The following is a 16858-nucleotide window of genomic DNA, read 5'->3' as shown; positions in this document are numbered from 1 at the left end:
GCATCCATCATCCTGCATGCTTCATCAGATTACATACGCACGCACACACACACACAGTCTCGTCTCCTTTCCTCCTCCAACAGCTATTACTGCTGTGCTGGAGCCGCAGATAAAATCCAAATCAAATGCAAATATATGTGTGTGTGTGTGTGGGAGAGATATCCAAGCAGTCGTTTTTTAAAGAATATATTACATCAGTAGCCTGCAGGCACATTTTGGTCTTTCTACACTCAACACTGCTCTGGATTTATTCCAAAGCACTGTTTACTCACCACACACAATACATCGCACATACAAATACTGATCTAGGAACACTACATGGGGTGTCTAAGAGACGGTCTCAGTATCACCACATGAGAGTGAGAGGGGAAAGGGAAAGATGGACAGACCTGTGTGTGAAAGAGAGAGTGTGTGTGTGTGTCAGCTTTAGTTGCCCTCTCTGAAGGACAGGGGGCAGTGCAGAGCCCTGTTCAGGTGTATCTTGCTAGCTACCCTGAAGTGATCAAATGCCAATTAACACACGTGTGTGTGTGTGTGTGTTCTAGGGCAGAGGAGGACTCAGAGGGCAACAGAGACATTTGCAGCGAAATGCTCCAGATGAAAGCTCTGGAACGCCTCACATCCACGGTGCGTGCGTGTGTGTCTGTGTGTGTGTTATTACAGCAGTGTAACACCTTATTTTTTGCATGTTATTCAAACCCTGAGCTCATGGATGTGATCTCTGCAGGTTCAGAGTGAGCTGGCTGCAGCGCTGGCTCGGAAGGCCCGCAAGAGCAGTAAGTGTTCCTGTCCCCTGCAGCCAAATGACACTGAATGTTATTGGTGGAGAGAGCTTTCACCCTGACGTCCTGTGTTGTGATTGGTTGGCAGTGGCGGAGCAGGACATTGCCGAGCCTGCAGAGACCCCCAATCAGCAGGAACACGCCTCTGGTGAGGGGACCGCCACGGTGAGACACGCACACACTCTCTTGACTTTCGTCTCAGAGTAGCTCACACCACGAAGCGTGTCAACAGTTAGACAGTGGCGTTAGCGGGAGTCAGGTGGCTGAGCGGTGAGGGAATCGGGCTAGTAATCCGAAGGTTGCCAGTTCGATTCCCGGTCATGCCAACTGATGTTGTGTCCTTGGGTAAGGCACTTCACCCTACTTGCCTCGGGGGAATGTCCCTGTACTTACTGTAAGTCGCTCTGGATAAGAGCGTCTGCTAAATGACTAAATGTAAAAATGTAATGTTAGATTTGCAGAAAGAGAAATCTGGTATTCTCAGTTTCTCAGACGCCTCTATTGAAAGTATTTTGGAAGTGCCGACATAGCAACAGAACTGAACACAGCTGTGTGATGTGCGACTTCAAGCTCCTGTGAGAAAGACAGAGGGACAGAGAGAGAGAGAGATTATTATTGTCAGACTCCTTGTTAAATGTTATGATATATATGTTAAAATGTCCATTCAATATGGACTGCTTTGGAAATACGGCTCAACCCGGACAGTCATGCCAATAAAGCGAACTGAACTGAGAGAGAGAGGGATGGATAGAGAGAGAGAGCTTGTTGCCGTGACTGTGGGAGTAGCTATGTTCAGCTCCATGTGCGTCAGCAGCACTTGCTTGTTCTCACTCTGCTCCTACACACACTCTTCAGGGTGCTATTAATATGAGGGAGGAAGGGGGGGGGGGGGGGGCAAAAGATTCTGTACTGGGTAAACCTCTCTCCCACTAGTTAAATTATTCATTCTCCCCATCCTGATGGAGAGATGGGAGCAGAGTAAAACAAGTCTATTAGCTATAATTATAGGCCGAGCATAATATTAATAATGTTGTTATGAAAACACTACTTGTGTTACGAAAAGGTTGAGAGGGGAGTGGGAGGGTGCAGAGAGGGGGATTGATTGTGTGTGTGTGTGGGGGGGGGGTGGGGGTGGGAGAGGAACAGATGTTGTTCTACGATGTTTTGGTTGTTCTCAGTGTCTAGGGACAGGAAGTGGAAGAGTGTGGACAGGAAGTCCCAAGGGATAGAGAACTTTGGGTTGTGGCTCTATTGGGGGTGTGTGTGTTTGTGTGTGTGTGTGTGTGAGGGAGAGGGGGAGGGAGGGATGGGGTGATAAGAGTTTGTTGTTGGCCAGGTTTTCTGAGTAAACAAAGTTAAGCGCCGGACCGTGCAAACATGGAATATTCCAGCATAATGTAAATATATGATTTGTTTATTTTGTGTCTGAGTAGGTGTTTATTCTGCAGGCCTTGGCCTTGTGTTCCATGATAGGTTGTTGGATGTTCCGTAATATTAGCGTGTGCGTGTGTGTGTGGCACCGTGGGATAGTTCTCAGCTCACAGGAAGAGGTACCCTGCTCTGAGCCAATCAAAATCCAGCTTTCATTTCTTAATCAAATAAACATGCTGGTGTGCTGATGATGCCAGCGCCCGTACCCTGGGGACACTCAGTCACACAGTCATTACCTCTTTCTTAACTTCTCCGTTTTCCATCAATCCCTCCTTCGTGTCTCTCTCCACTTCCACCGTTTCGTTTTCTCCCTCACTTTCCGGCACTTTTCTGTCCTTGTGTCTCCCGTCTGCCGGTCAGTCCCGTGTTCCTCTGGAACACGCTGGAGCCAGGCCAACAGGAAAGGACACGCACTCCCCAAAAGGGGAGGGGACACACACGTACACACGCTCCTGCCTGCACCAAATCACCACCACTAGGAGAGGCAGACAAACGGACAGGTCAGAGAGGGAGAGAGAGAGAGGAGGAGGAGACAGAGTTGAGTTGTGTGAGAAGTGCAGGAGTGAGAAGGAGAGAGCAGGGAGCCACACTGCTGGAGAAAGCATCACACTCTCCATCACATTCTGCATCAGGACAGAAAGGACCTCGAAACTGCGTTTTAGGCGGTGGTGGGGAGGAAGGGGGAACAGCTTTCTGATCACACTGTGATACAGTCGCGGGATTTAGGCGTCCACCCCCCCCCCCCCCCCCCCAACCCTCACACCCCCCCCCCGCTCCCCTGCCCCACTGTTTGTGTCTGTGACCTGTGGTGATGACGTGGGACTGTGGGCTGAGGTACCTGTTCTCCCTGCCCCCCGGGGTGCAGCTGGGAGGGGTGTGCGCGCTGAGGGAAGCCGTGGGCCCGCTGTGCGGCCGCCAGGAGCTCACACGTCTGGAGGTGGTCCAGAGGCTGGCCAAGGACGGCTGCAGACTGCTCCAGAACCAGAACTACAAGCTGCCAGAGAGGACCCCTACTGTGAGTACACACACACACACACAGGTATACTGTACGTTGAAACATGTATTGTAGAACACATACTGTACGCCCATCCATAGATGGTTGTTTTTATTCTCGTGGGCGTCAGGAAATGGCTTTTAAGCGGGAGAGCAGGAGGATGGTGTTTTGAGTCCTCCTACACAGCCACTATGATGTGGGTGTTTAATCATGGGGTAACAACATGCTATACCAGAGGCACTTAGAGAGGCTGCAGAGTGTTTGTGTGAATGAAGCTTTTTACTGTTTGTATGGACTTGAGAAAACCTCAGAACGGGATTTGAAGAGTTCTCAACTGGTCTTGTGATGTGTGCTGTTTGTCACCCATCCCTACTGATTAAGGGTCATTTGCACAGCTCACAACTGATCCAGTGATTCACGGTAGAAAAGAGATTGGGTACAGACTGATGATGCGAGGGCTAACCCAATTAGGTAGCGGGATTCACTGAACACCACCCCTTTCCCCCCTGTTGTCATGGCTATTCGCTGTGGATCCATCCAAGCAGGTGGTTTCCATAGTGATTTTTATTTCTCTCTTAAGTGGGCTGTGCTGACGTTCCTTCCCAGACACCCACTGGCAAACGCACGCACACACACATACACACACACAGCTACTGACACACACACATACATACATACACACAGGTACTGACATACACACACACATGGCCCCCCAATGCTAGACTTTCTTTATTCAAGGTTGTAGGAAACGATTCATTGAATACAGATTTTGGGATGGTAACTTGTATAGAGGTGTGGTGGAAATGATTCTGTCACACAGGTGACACACACACACACACACACACACACACACACACACAATATGCAGGCAGCCTGAAGTGGTGAGGCAGGCTGATATAATTTGATATTATATCACTTGGACAGCCTGGCTGTTAGAGTACTACATTCCCCAACAGTTACACAATTAAAACGTGTGTGTGTGTGTGTGTAACCTATCACAACACAGATATGGCCCTATCACTATCTGCACACACACACACTGACACGTAAACACTCAAAGTTGTTGATAGGAACAGGAAGGGAACAGTTCATGTTTCCTGTAGCCCTCCTTTCCTTTCTGAGCCAACGATACTGGTGTGTGTGTGTGTGTGTGTGTGTGTTTCATCCTTTCCATTTCTCAATACATTAGTCAACCCTTCCAAGAGTGTGTGAAAACTTCTAAAGAACAATCCAGAACAGTCCAGACCACATCCATCGCTACTGTTGGCCCTATTCAAAATCCCTCAGCCCTACGCAATCTAGTCGACTACACCACTGTCGCCCTCTCTACATCTCTCTCTCTCTCGCCCTCCCTTCATCTCTCCCTCGTGTAATTTTCTGGCCATTCCTCTCCTCCTTATTTCAGATGTCTGAGTTTCCCGTCAGTGGCTGAATATTTTCTCAGTGTGAATGGTTGCTGTTTTTGTGATTGTGTGTATGTCTTCAGATGTGTGTGTGTGCGTGTGTGTGTTGTTTTTGGACAGTATACAGAGGACTGTTTGTTTTCGGTAGATTCTGTAGATTTCCGTAGTTTCTGATAAATCTGTTTTATCAGAAACATCGCAGACATTTTTCCCAGTGCACTCTGGGGCAAACGTTTGTTAATTTAGGTGTCTGTACATCGTTACATAACAACCGGGATCAGATCTGTGCTACTGGGTCTGGTCACATTGGACAGGACATTGTGGGCAAGGGGGGGGGAACAGAACACATAGATGATTTTTTTTTGTGGCAATTAGGGTTGAGACTAACAAAGACACACACACAGAAAAGACCTCTGGGATATATCTTAACTACCCAACACCTGTACAGGTGGCCTTTAATATGTGAGTCATCAGAGCATGTCTAAAGACACGCACACACACCCACACGCACTCAGGGTGCAATGTTTTGTCTAGGCCAAGGCAAGACCCTTCTGTCTCAGGTATCAGGGCTCCTTTAATCTTCAGATCACAGAGCCCATGGGAGAGGTTTGTGTGTGTGTGTGTGACTCTGTGTGTGTGTGTGTGTGTGTGTGTGTGAGGGGGGGGCAGTCTGTGGGGAGAGATGGCAGATGGGCTGTGTGCAGCTGTGCCCTGAGGTAAAATCAGAGGGATGCAGAGCACTCTCTTTTTTTCCCCTCTTTTTCTGGCTTTTATTTTTCCCTCTTTCTCTAGCTAGCCTTCATTATCTCTACTTCTCTAGCTATCCCGCTCTCTCCCTCCTCCCTCTCTCATCGGCTCTATCCCTCCTCTTTCTCTAGCCATCCCTCTCCACCCCTCCTCCCTCTCTATCCCTCCTCTTGGTCTATACTTACTCCCTCTCTCTCCATTTCTGTCCCTCCTTCGCCAGCTACCCTTCCTTCCTCTCTGTCCCTCCTTCCTTTCTCTATCCCTGCTCACTCCCTTTCCCTCCTTTTCTAGGGATAACCTCCTTCTCCATCCATCCTTTGATGTTAGTTCAGTTCTGTTACCTGGTTAATCCCTTTGTTTCCTTGTCCATCTGGAATTCTGTCTGTGTCCCGCCCTTGCCCCAGGTGTGTGTGTGTGTGTGTGTGTCTGTGTGTGTGTAAGTGTGTGTGTGTGTGTGTGTAAGTGTGTGTGTAAGTGTGTGTGTAAGTGTGTGTGTAAGTGTGTGTGTAAGTGTAAAAGTATCTGTCCAGGTGGTGTGCAGATCTGGTTGCTGTCTGCATGGAATGACAATCAAGTTTTCCCAGGAGATTGTTCCTAGTTATCTGTGGTGATCCTGAAACACATAGATCCATGTCCACTAACTGATCTCTCTCTCTCTCTGTCTTTTTCTCTCTGTCTCACTCTCTCTCTGTCTCTCTCTCTGTGTCTCTCTCTCGCAGGGGGAGGCAGCAGGGAGGGTGTGTCTGAAGGAGAGAGGAAGGGATGTCCTTGTGCTGCAGAGAGTGACATCATCCGCGACGTCGTCCTCCGATCGCCCCTCCCCTACGTCGTCAGGGGGAGGAGCCAGAGAGGAGGGCGGAGACAAGAGGTCAGTTTCAAATCGTGCGTCCAGCGTTGTGAAAACACGGGTAATTGTGTCAGCAGGTGCTGACAGCAGGTATGAATGACCGAACTGTAATGACCTGTGTCGCAGGGTCGGGATGAATGAGGCTGACATGGGCTCCTGGGTGTGAAAGGAGGATTACATGCACTCGTGTTTTTGCAGTCACTCCATTTCTCAGTGATCTTTATCTATGACCATCTGTCTTCATATGTTCTGTCCATTCAGGGTTTGTGTGCGCTTGCGTGCGTGTGTACGTGTGCAGGCATCTACGACAAACATGCAGGCACAGAGAAAGGGTTTGAATAGTTTTCTTGTCTTGGAGGGAAAAAGAAAAGACAGACTGTTTGCTTCCCCTTGTGTGTGTGTGTGTGTGCGCGCGCGGGCGTGTGTGTGTGTTATTGTAAAGGGTGTGTTCATTTGCCTCGGGGACAGTACAGGAAGTGTCAGTAGGTGTGTGTTTGTGTGTGTGCCTCAATGAAATGTGTGTGTGTTGTGAGCACAACGCAGTGAGTGTCAGTATCAGTGAGCTCCTTCTCTGGGACAGAGCAGTGCAGACACACCCCGGAGCTCCAGGCCGAGAGGGGGAACAGGCCGGCTGCTTACCCAGGGAGAAAGCACCTCGTCTGGGCATGCTGTAGGAGCGGGAGGAGGGGGGGGGTCCTCTGGAGGAACGGGGATGGATCAGAGACTTGCTACCTTAGCAGAACCAGAGGAAGAGGATGAGGAGGAGGAGGAGGATGATGATGACAGCAGCGGGGGTAGTGACAGTGGCTCTGCCTCTGCTTTTGACGTCCCTCACCTTCGCTACATCGACGAAGACGAGGAGGACGACAGATGGAAGGGAGGGAGGGGGGCGGGGAGAGACGGGAAAGGCAGCACGCGTTCTCCGGGCTCCAGTGAGGAAGACTCCCTCTGCTCTGCCTCCCGTAGGTATGTGGTGGTGTCTGGAACGCCGCTGAAGATTCTGGAACATCTCCTGAGTGACCTGCGCTTGGATGAGCAGAGAGGGGCACCAGAGAGCAGGGAGTCCGGTGAGTCAACACGCTCTCTCTCTCTCTCTCTCTCTCTCTCTCTCTCTCTCTCTCTCTCTCTCTCTCTCTCTCTCACGTACACACACACACACACACACGTACACTACACACACACACGTACACTACACACACACATGTTTTGCCAACCATAGATGCCGTGCCCTCAATGGTAAGCAGGAATGTCCTCACCACTTCAAAAGTGACAACGAGTCACAACTCAGCCAGCTTCTCTCTCTCTCTTTCTACTTGTTTTGTTCTGTCTCTTACCTTTGATTCCCTGTCAGGAATGTGTTGTCTTTTAAACCCAGGGGGTAATAGTTCTACCGTCTGACAGTGTGTTTGTTACTGTATGCAAAACCCAGTCAGATCCAGGCCTGTCGCCTTGGGGGTGTTCAAGACTTAAGGCTTTTAATGGGCTATTAGCCGCCTAAATGATGTGCTTTGGTGCAAGGTAGTTCAAAGTCTCTGCCAGTTGTCACAGCCTCAGAAATCATGTGACCTGTGTCAGGACTTCCCAAATGACTGTGAACTATGCAGATTCCTTAAAATCGCAACTGATTCATATCTGAATCACCAGTGTTGTGAAGGATAGTGGGACCAGAGGGAGGGAAAGAAGAGAGGCAGCCACCGAACAGGCCCTGGGCAGTGGGGAAATGTTCTGTGGTGTACTTCTCTTGTTGTGTGGAGATGCTAGCTAGTTTAGCTGGCAGAAACAAGCCTGTATAGAGATTCATTAGAAGATCACAACAACAGATTATCAAGATTACACTGTCTCTCCGTGTCTCTTTCTTTTTCTCTCTCTCTCTCTCTCTCTATCTATCCCTCTCTCTCTCTCTATCCCTCTCTCTGTCTCTCTCTCTCTCTATCCCTCTCTCTGTCTCTTTCTGTGTTTAGCTCTTTGTCGAACTAAAAGCCCCCAAGGTCGGAGCTGAATGAGATATTCAGTTATTCCTCGTGTGCGGTTGTGTGTGTGTTAGAAAATCCCATTTCATCCAGTGTGCGTACATTTCTGCACAAGTCTGCTTAGAGGGCATGTTGAAGATGAAGAGGGATATTCATCACTGGTGAAGGGGGGTGGAGGAGAGGGACAGGTGGGGGAAACACAACTCAAGAAGAAAAAGGAGGAAATGAAACGAGGAGTGAAAGATGGCGTGAGCTACCAGAACTAGGGACAGGAGGTCAAAAGAATCAAGGAGACAGATGGAGAAAAAGGAGAATTGAGCTAGTCCAGTGGTCTCGAATCAAATAGTGTTGTGTTTTTTTCCTTTTTAAATAGAATATAGAAGTTTAATTATTGATGTAGAACCTTTCCAACTCCTCTATAATTGATTTCCATCCTCTCTGCCCCACGGAACCAGATTTGGGTCACAAGTTTTCCTGGGGACGGAGTTTTGCTCTGCGCAAACCAACGACGTGTAATTAGCCTTTCCCCCAGGGGTGTGTTTATGTTTGGATCATGCCCTTTGAATCACCTGCTGATTCGACAACACTCTCTCAGACACACACACACACACACACACACATTCTGTCTTTTTCTCTCTCTCTCCCTCTCCCCCGCTCTCTCTGAAACTCACACAGACATTCGTTCTCTTTGCCTCCCACCCCCTGCCTCTCACTTTCACACACAAACACACAATTCTCTCACACCGATGCACAACTTGGAATACTGTACAATATACAGATATTCGGTCTGTTGTCGTGGCAGTTTATGGGGCCTTTAGGAAATCCTGTTGGGAGAATCTTGATGGCTCAACACTTGGTGGAGCTAGGGGGATATAAAGATTTGATGGGTTTGGCATCAGCAAAAAGAGTTTGTGTGTGAGAGGGAGAGGGAGAGAGAGAGAGAGAGAGGGGGGAGAGGGGGGGGAGAGGGGGAAAGAAAGGAAGAGGAGAGGGGACAAGAAGGGAAGGATTAAGTAAAGAAAGGACATATGGATGAAAGCAAGGAAAGAGGTTCTAGATTTTGGTTCCTGAGTCAGTCTTTCTAGACAATTTAGGCCCATATGAAAGGTTGTGGTGTTGGTTGTGACTGTGATGCGTTTCCTGTTTTCCAGAGATGCTCCTTGATGACTTCCTGTTGACCTACCTGGTCTTCATGTCCACCAATGACCTCTGCCAGGCTCTACTAGGACAATATCCTTAGTGTCTCGATAGACGCACTTAAATAACTCACACATGCATAACCACAAGAACACACGCTGTTGTCTCCTTGACGATGGTTACCTATAGCAGCAAGCGTATCCGTGGGCAGGAAGAGGGGAAGGACGCCCTCTTCAGGAAGCGTAAGGTGCTGCAGCTGGTGTCTCACTGGAGCCGTCTATATAAGGACTTCCTGAAAGAGGAGGAGCATGTGAAGAGCTTCATGAAGGTATGAACCCCCCCTTTAACCCCCCCCCCCCTTTCTCTCTGTCTCTGTCTCTATCTCTCTGTCTCTCATGATTGAACGTGTGTGTGTGTGTACTCAGCCCTACATGGAGGTGTGTGGGGGGGGGGGGGGGCGTCTGTAGAAAAGAAAAAGTGTTCTTCTCCCTCTGTAGGCTGACTTCTCCGTAGCTCCCTGCCATGTTACCATGGTAACCGGAGTGTGAGGGTTGGCATGGGGATAATCTTGTGGAGTGTGTAACCCAGGTGATAGTTGCCTAGTAACAGAGGAGAAAGGCGAACAGGGGGTGGGTGCTGCAGTGGGTCAATGACAGTGATAAGTGTGTGTGTGTTGGGTTGCTTGCTTGGTCTAATGTATAGTAATAGTATACAGCTTTGGTCTTGTGTAACACACATACAATGTCCTTACAAACCTATCATCATGATTCACTTTCTGCGGTGATTACACAGGTAAAAATCTGGATGAACATAATACACATTTTAGCACACATAAATAGGTAATAGTATGTATAGTATTACCTTCCGAAACATGCACATATCAATTTAAAGGCTACAGTGATTTAACATGGTGCCCTCACACAATGTAACCTCCGTGTAAAGTGTTGCCTTGTCTAGTATGAGTACTATAACCTGACGATGCACACTTCCTGTCTGTCAGACTCTGTACAGGTGTGTGCTGGAGGACCTGTATGAGTTTCCCACCCTGGAAAAAGACCTAAAGGAGTTCCAGAAGCTTCTACGACGCAGACAGTGAGTGTGTGTGTGTGTGTCTTTGTGTGTGTGTGTGTGTGCCTGCACATCAGCACAAGGACCCCATTATCTGAATGAGCCACGGCCACAGTGCAGAAGTGTGAGTGTGCGCGTGTGTCTTGCGTCTGGCTGTGTCGAGGTCTGAAGAGTGGGACACTGTGTTGTATACTGGCTCGGCTCTGTGAGACTGTTCTGTGTTCCTCCGCTGACACCTGTGTATATGATGTGTCTTACAGCACTGTGGACGACTGCCCTCCACAGCACAAGGTGAGTAAGAGACATTTTCAAATGAACAGCTGTCAGTGTAATGTTATTGAAAGAATGACCTTCTCCCTTCGTTCTTCTCTCTCTCCTTCCCTCCTCTCTCTCCCTCCCTCCTCTCTCTCCCTCCATTCCTCTCCCTCCCTTCTCTCCTTCCCTCCTTCCCTCCCTCCCTCCAGAGTAAGCCTCTGTTCCAGCAATTGAGTTTGAAGGAGAACTGTCTTCAGCTCAGAAGCTCTGCGAGCGAGGCCAAGGAGGGTGAGTTTCGCACGTGAACACACACACGCGCCCACACACACAGACGCGCGCGCACACACGCCAGCTCGCTTGCTAACAGGAGGCCTGTGCTTGTCCCAGTGCTGTGCCGTGTGTGTGTGAGCAGTGACTCCTACCTCAGCGTGCACACACACCCCTCCCTGGAGGCACAGGATCTGCTAAGGATTGTGGGTCAGAGGATGGAGAGACCGGAGGAGGAGATGATGCTGGTGGTAGCTGCACAAACTGGAGGTACACACACACACGCACAGGTGCACATGCACACACACATACTCACAGGTGCACATGCACACACACATATGCACACACACGTATGCACGGATACACGTGCGCACACTTGCCTCCATATTCAGTGTCCTATATTTGTATTGACACAAAAAACACATTGCCCCATCTCGAACCTTCTGTTTTGTAATTCTCTCTCTCCCTCTCTCTCTCCCATTCCCTCTCTCCTGTCCTCTCAGCAGAGAAGCGAGTGTTGCAGCCCAGTGACTGTGTGTACTCTGAGTCTCTGACTCCACAGAGCAAACTGCAGGCCTGTTGGAGGGACCTCACTGAGATCCTGGTCAGTCCTGCTGCCTCTGTGTCTGTCAGTCCTGCTGCCTCTGTTTGTCAGTCCTGCTGCCTCTGTCTGTCAGTCCTGCTGCCTCTCAGTCTGTCAGTCCTGCTGCCTCTGTCTGTCAGTCCTGCTGCCTCTGTCTGTCAGTCCTGCTGCCTCTCAGTCTGTCAGTCCTGCTGCCTCTGTCTGTCAGTCCTGCTGCCTCTGTGTCTGTCAGTCCTGCTGCCTCAGTCTGTCAGTCCTGCTGCCTCTGTCTGTCAGTCCTGCTGCCTCTGTGTCTGTCAGTCCTGCTGCCTCTCAGTCTGTCAGTCCTGCTGCCTCTGTCTGTCAGTCCTGCTGCCTCTGTCTGTCAGTCCTGCTGCCTCTGTCTGTCTGGATATTTACTACAATATCCATATTATATAACCTAGATATATTCACTGGTCTAGTGGCACACCAGGAATACGATTATGTGCATTTGAAGTTCATTGTTGACATTTAAATGTGTGCGTGCTTGCGTGCGTGCGTGTGTGTGTGTGTGTGTGTAGGCTCCCCTGACAGACAGCGCAGAGTTGAGTCGGAGGACAGTGAGGCTGTTGGGAATCAACACCTGGGACATCGCTGCCTCTCTCACACACCTGGACTGGAGCCTCTTCAACTCCATACACGAGGTACACACACACACAGACACGCATCTGTCCATCTGCCATACATGTCCTACATGCAGTATGTTCTACATGTCCTGCTTACTCATCAATGTTGTTACAACAGCCGGGAGCCAGTTAACATCCTGTGTTGTGTGTCACTAGTCACTGCTGCTGTGGGATGTGCGTAAAGCAGAGCCATAAAGGACACCTGCTGTGACAGGAGGACATGTTTTGAGGCAGGGATATGATGACTTGCTGGTTCTCCATAGTCTTGGTGCTCGGTTGAATTCAAATTCTGTCGATCCGAAATCCTGATTAAACTGGCGACAAGCTTGGCAGCATTCGTTTCCATCTCAGCCCCACCCACTCTCCTCCCCCCTTTTTAAAGACTGCGGCTTTACTCGCAGCAAATAAAAAGTAATGTAGCACGAAAGCTACCTCCCCCACACGCACACTGTCTCTCTCACACACACACACACACACGCACACACTGTCTCTCTCACACACATACACACACGCACACACTGTCTCTCTCACACACATACACACACGCACACACTGTCTCTCTCACACACATACACACACGCACACACTGTCTCTCTCTCACACATACACACACGCACACACTGTCTCTCTCACACACATACACACACGCACACACTATCTCTCTCACACACACTCACCCACACGCCTCATCTCTGTGTCTCCCTGTAGCAAGAGCTGGTGTATTACACTCTGAGCCGCGCTCCCGGCGGCGGCCACACGGTGGCGCTGTCCATGCTGATGCAGCGCTGCAACGAGGTTCAGCAGTGGGTGATGTCCGAGGTGCTGATGTGTGTGTCGCTCAACAAACGTGTCCAGCTGCTCAAGAAGTTCATCAAAATCGCAGCACAGTGAGGACTCTTGGCTCTGTCCAATTCCGATAATCACTGATAACTTAGTTTAGTCCCTAGGCGCTTACTTTTGTGTGTGTGTGTTACAGCTGTAAGGCCCAGAGGAACCTGAACTCAGCGTTCGCTATCATCATGGGCCTCAACACCGCCGCAGTCAGTCGCCTCAACCAGACCTGGGAGGTGTGTGTGTGTGTGTGTATGTGTGTGTGGGATAGTGTGACAGAGAGAGACCAGTCACTGACCATATCTGTCCCCTCTCTCTCTTCCAGAAGGTTCCTGGCAAGTTCAAGAAGCTCTTCTCTGAGCTGGAACTAATCACAGTAAGAATACTTTGAACTCAGTTCAACACAGACCCGACACATAAAACCAACACACAGCAGGCCGAGAATGTAGGAACATTGTAAACAGGTAGTCACTTTGTAAACAGTTGAATAACCCCCTGCCCCCCCCCTCCCCCACAACCTCTTAGGACCCATCCCTGAATCACAAGGCCTACAGAGAAGCCTTCAAGAGAATGAAGCCCCCCAAGATCCCCTTCATGCCTCTCCTACTGAAAGGTAACGCAAAGACACACACACTCTCTTCCTTACATACACACACACACCTCACTTCCTGTCCCGCTCCCTGACCACAGCTGTAGTTAACAGGTGCTCTCTTTCCAAACCCAGACATCACCTTCATCCACGAAGGAAACAAGACCTTCCACGACAACCTGGTCAACTTTGAGAAGCTGGTAAGTGTGTGTGTGTGTGTTTGTTAGTGTGTGTGTGTTTGTTAGTGTGTGTGTGTGTGTGTGCGTGTGGTTCTCCGCTCTGCATTTGTTTTCTTGATTAATTTGCCAAACTTCCACTGCCTCCTCCCTGTGCCCCTCTCTCTCAGCACATGATCGCCGACACGGTTCGTCTGATTCGCCACTGCCAATCCGACCAACCAGGTGAGTTCCAGTCGGCGCAGTGTTGATGCCGTTCTGTCATTCTGTTGACCCTGGCGCCACTTGCTGGTGGCACAGCGTACCTCTGCTTCCTGTTGTAAATCAATACACACCCACATTGTCTGCACATTCAGTTTCCAAGCAACCAGTAATTTTAGGGGCAGTTTCAGAATCTTAATGTAACTTCTGTGTGCATCGAATGTTTATTTTTTTTATTGTGTGTGCAGGGGGGGGGGGTGTCTGAAAATGAATGTTAATTATTGGATGTCTTTGTCCTTGGCTCTGTGTCCCAGGTAACGAGGTTGTCGGGGGTGACAGTGCGGAGGTGAGGGCGAGTGTTCACTACCTGCACATTATCGACAATCAGCAGACACTCTTTGAACTCTCGCACAAACTGGAGCCACGCGCCTGAACACGCACACCAAACGCAGAAACGCCACGTCAGCCAGTGTGTGTGTGCGTGAATGTGCCAACAAGAGACAGGAGATGGAGCCATGTACAGGAAAATAAACACAACGCTCGACACACACACATGCCCAACACGGGGCAAACGCAGTTACTACTGGAAAAACCAGATCACCCCCGCTGGTGGAAATAGAGAACTGCACTTGTTTGTGTCGGCTGTGCGATGAAGGGAGCCAATCACGACCCCCGGCCACTCGACTATGACAGTATAGCCTATCCAAGAGGACGCATCTGACAGATTCATAACCCCCACGTCTGGGGTTAGAAAGGACTTAGAAGCCGCTTACACACCCTGCCAAATGTGCACAAACCATTACGCTCTGATTTAGCCAAACTCGCCATTGGGGTGTAGTTTGTACAGTGTGTTTGACTGAATGTTACTTTGATGTTTCCGTGCAACGACAACAAAAACTACTGTGTTTCTCCCGTTGTATTTAAGAGTCTCTTCCATGGATGGAATTTACCCAGGACCTAGTTCCTTGCCAATTTCCCGGTCGCCATTTCAGGGTTCCGGTTATATGTTTACTTTTATGGTAGAATCTCACCCCACACCAATGCACTTGAACCTTCTCTGTGCTATGATTCTGTAATGTAAATAGATTTACATTGTATCGGTGTGCAAGCCATTGGTGAACCATTTTCCTGTATGTTTCAGTGCTAAACAATACAGATCGGTTAGGGGGGGCGGGGTTTTGGCGACGCAGCACAGAGAACAAGCAGGGAAGCTCTGAGGTTAGCCACTGACCCCAGACCAGGCGTTCCTCAGAGCCTTGACGGTTGAGGTGTGGGTCCTGGTTGGGTGATCTGACTCTGGGTCTGAGCTTAGGATTCTGACTCCACAGCGGTTGGCAGGAGAGTTTTTGTCGCAGCTAGTTTCAGTGGCCATGCCTTTTAAATCTCTCTCACACACACCATCCCCCCCCCCCCCCCCCCCCCCCCAGCCAATGTGAACCCCCTGCTATCTTAAAATGATAGACACATAAATATCATTTCTGGTCCCGGGACATGCGGTGTCCCTCAGCAGAATGTTCTGACCGTGACTGATTTCAGGGTAGCGTGATGATACCCTGTCAACCACCAGTCCTCCAGGGGTTGCCATGGAAACAGGGATCAGTTTCCGATATTTCGTTTTTGAAAGGTTTTTTTTTTTCTTTTTTTATCTCTGAAGGGAGATGTGTTAAGATGGTTCATGCAGAACGGCACTGGAATCGCCAAAGGCCTTCATCCTAGCAACTCCCAGTCCTGTACTCCATACTTAAGATTACATGGGAGGAACGGGTTTTTAAAAGAACCAGTTATATTGTCGACTGAAGGGATACTGTTTCAACGCTTGTGACACAGATTTCACTGTATGACATAAAAAATACAGCCATATTAGATTATACCTAGCCAGCAATGTTGGGGTTATACTTCGTTTGAAACTGTCAGACCATAGAGTGTTCGGAAGATGTTCTGAGTTCTTAAGCGATGCAACTCTGAGCTCATCTTCTGAGTCGATGGGCAACAGAATGTCCTGCGTGCACACAACTTTAAGGAAGCCCATTCTGTCAATGTCAGATGATAGGGTTGCTGTTTACACTATACTTGTACAATGATACACACACACACAGCACTTTGATGGTTAGCAGGGAACCACACTCCAGTGCTATACTAGTTACTATGACTGTAAAATATTTTGGTTATTTATGTTTTGCTAGATAGGAAGAATGTTTCTGGTTTGACGACGTGCCATTTTCGACTCTGTAATTAGATTCTCCAGGGCAATTGTGATTTTGTATCGATAAAATATTGTTCGAGTTCTTACCGCTGGAATGTATAAGTATTTGTCGTTCCCCTCTCTGGCCACTAGAGGTCTCCGGAGGAGAGCGAGTCAAGGTGATGTCGATGTTTGTTGCTGTCCTGTAACGTCAAAAGATGGTGAAAACTAAAGAAGGGTGAAAAGGGGTTATTGTGTTTTAATTGCCATAGTCATGACGATGTAGAGTTATGTTGTATGTTTGCATGATGTGACAAACCCCATTGGCTCACAATGCAAGATGACACAGGCTTTGTAATACTGTAATTCTTTAGAATTAAATACATGCATATATGTTTGAGATGTACTTATTTATCTGTTTAAAAGACAAAAGGTAAACAAAAAGCAATACGTGTCCCCAGGCCTCACCCCTTCTGCTAAAGCCACACGTCTTTTTTAAAGGAGCGTTTTCCTATGTCAAAGTTTTACTGAAGATGAATAAATTATAAGTTTTATGTGATCATTCGTTGTGATGTTTTAGTAATCAATCTTGGAGTTGAGCTCAAATCAAAATATTAGTGCTGGCTGACTGTTTTGCCGCAGTTTAGATGATCTCTCAACACATTATCTTTTTAAACAGATGAGGACGATGTTAAGGGTAAAGTGAGAGACTGTTGGTTATGGGGAGCTGGCATGCGTGACAGAAGGG

The 16858-nt window shown here is 48.8% G+C and overlaps 1 protein-coding gene across 2 annotated transcripts; it reads left to right on the top strand.

Moving 5' to 3' along the window:
* The first annotated feature begins 551 nt into the window (after positions 1–551).
* rapgef5a (Rap guanine nucleotide exchange factor (GEF) 5a) lies at positions 552–16669 on the top strand. 2 transcript variants are annotated; one of them, XM_067256335.1, is made up of 21 exons: positions 552–627; positions 728–776; positions 871–947; positions 3079–3228; positions 6077–6225; positions 7171–7271; positions 9326–9404; positions 9495–9639; positions 10312–10403; positions 10640–10670; positions 10844–10922; positions 11022–11171; positions 11408–11505; positions 12027–12149; positions 12840–13018; positions 13108–13198; positions 13288–13338; positions 13488–13575; positions 13687–13751; positions 13898–13952; positions 14243–16669. In XM_067256335.1, the coding sequence occupies exons 1-21, from the start codon at positions 589–591 to the stop codon at positions 14359–14361; spliced, it is 2010 nt and encodes a 669-aa protein (XP_067112436.1). In that variant the 5' UTR covers positions 552–588; the 3' UTR covers positions 14362–16669. The 2 variants fall into 2 exon arrangements, with proteins under 2 accessions (XP_067112436.1, XP_067112435.1); XM_067256334.1 differs by having other exon boundaries at positions 11405–11505.
* Positions 16670–16858: the final 189 nt, after the last annotated feature.

Source organism: Osmerus mordax, chromosome 18 (assembly GCF_038355195.1).
Source record: "Osmerus mordax isolate fOsmMor3 chromosome 18, fOsmMor3.pri, whole genome shotgun sequence".
In the NCBI taxonomy this organism is placed as follows: domain Eukaryota; kingdom Metazoa; phylum Chordata; class Actinopteri; order Osmeriformes; family Osmeridae; genus Osmerus; species Osmerus mordax.
This window is presented reverse-complemented; position numbering and strand designations above follow the sequence as displayed.

Excerpts from the sequence above, each read along its gene's own strand:
- rapgef5a (XM_067256334.1), top strand. The coding sequence starts at position 589 with ATGCTCCAGATGAAAGCTCTGGAACGCCTCACATCCACG. Across the intron at positions 10,404-10,639 it reads AAGCTTCTACGACGCAGACA|CACTGTGGACGACTGCCCTC; the intron begins GTGAGTGTGTGT and ends TGTGTCTTACAG. Across the intron at positions 10,923-11,021 it reads TGCGAGCGAGGCCAAGGAGG|TGCTGTGCCGTGTGTGTGTG; the intron begins GTGAGTTTCGCA and ends TGCTTGTCCCAG.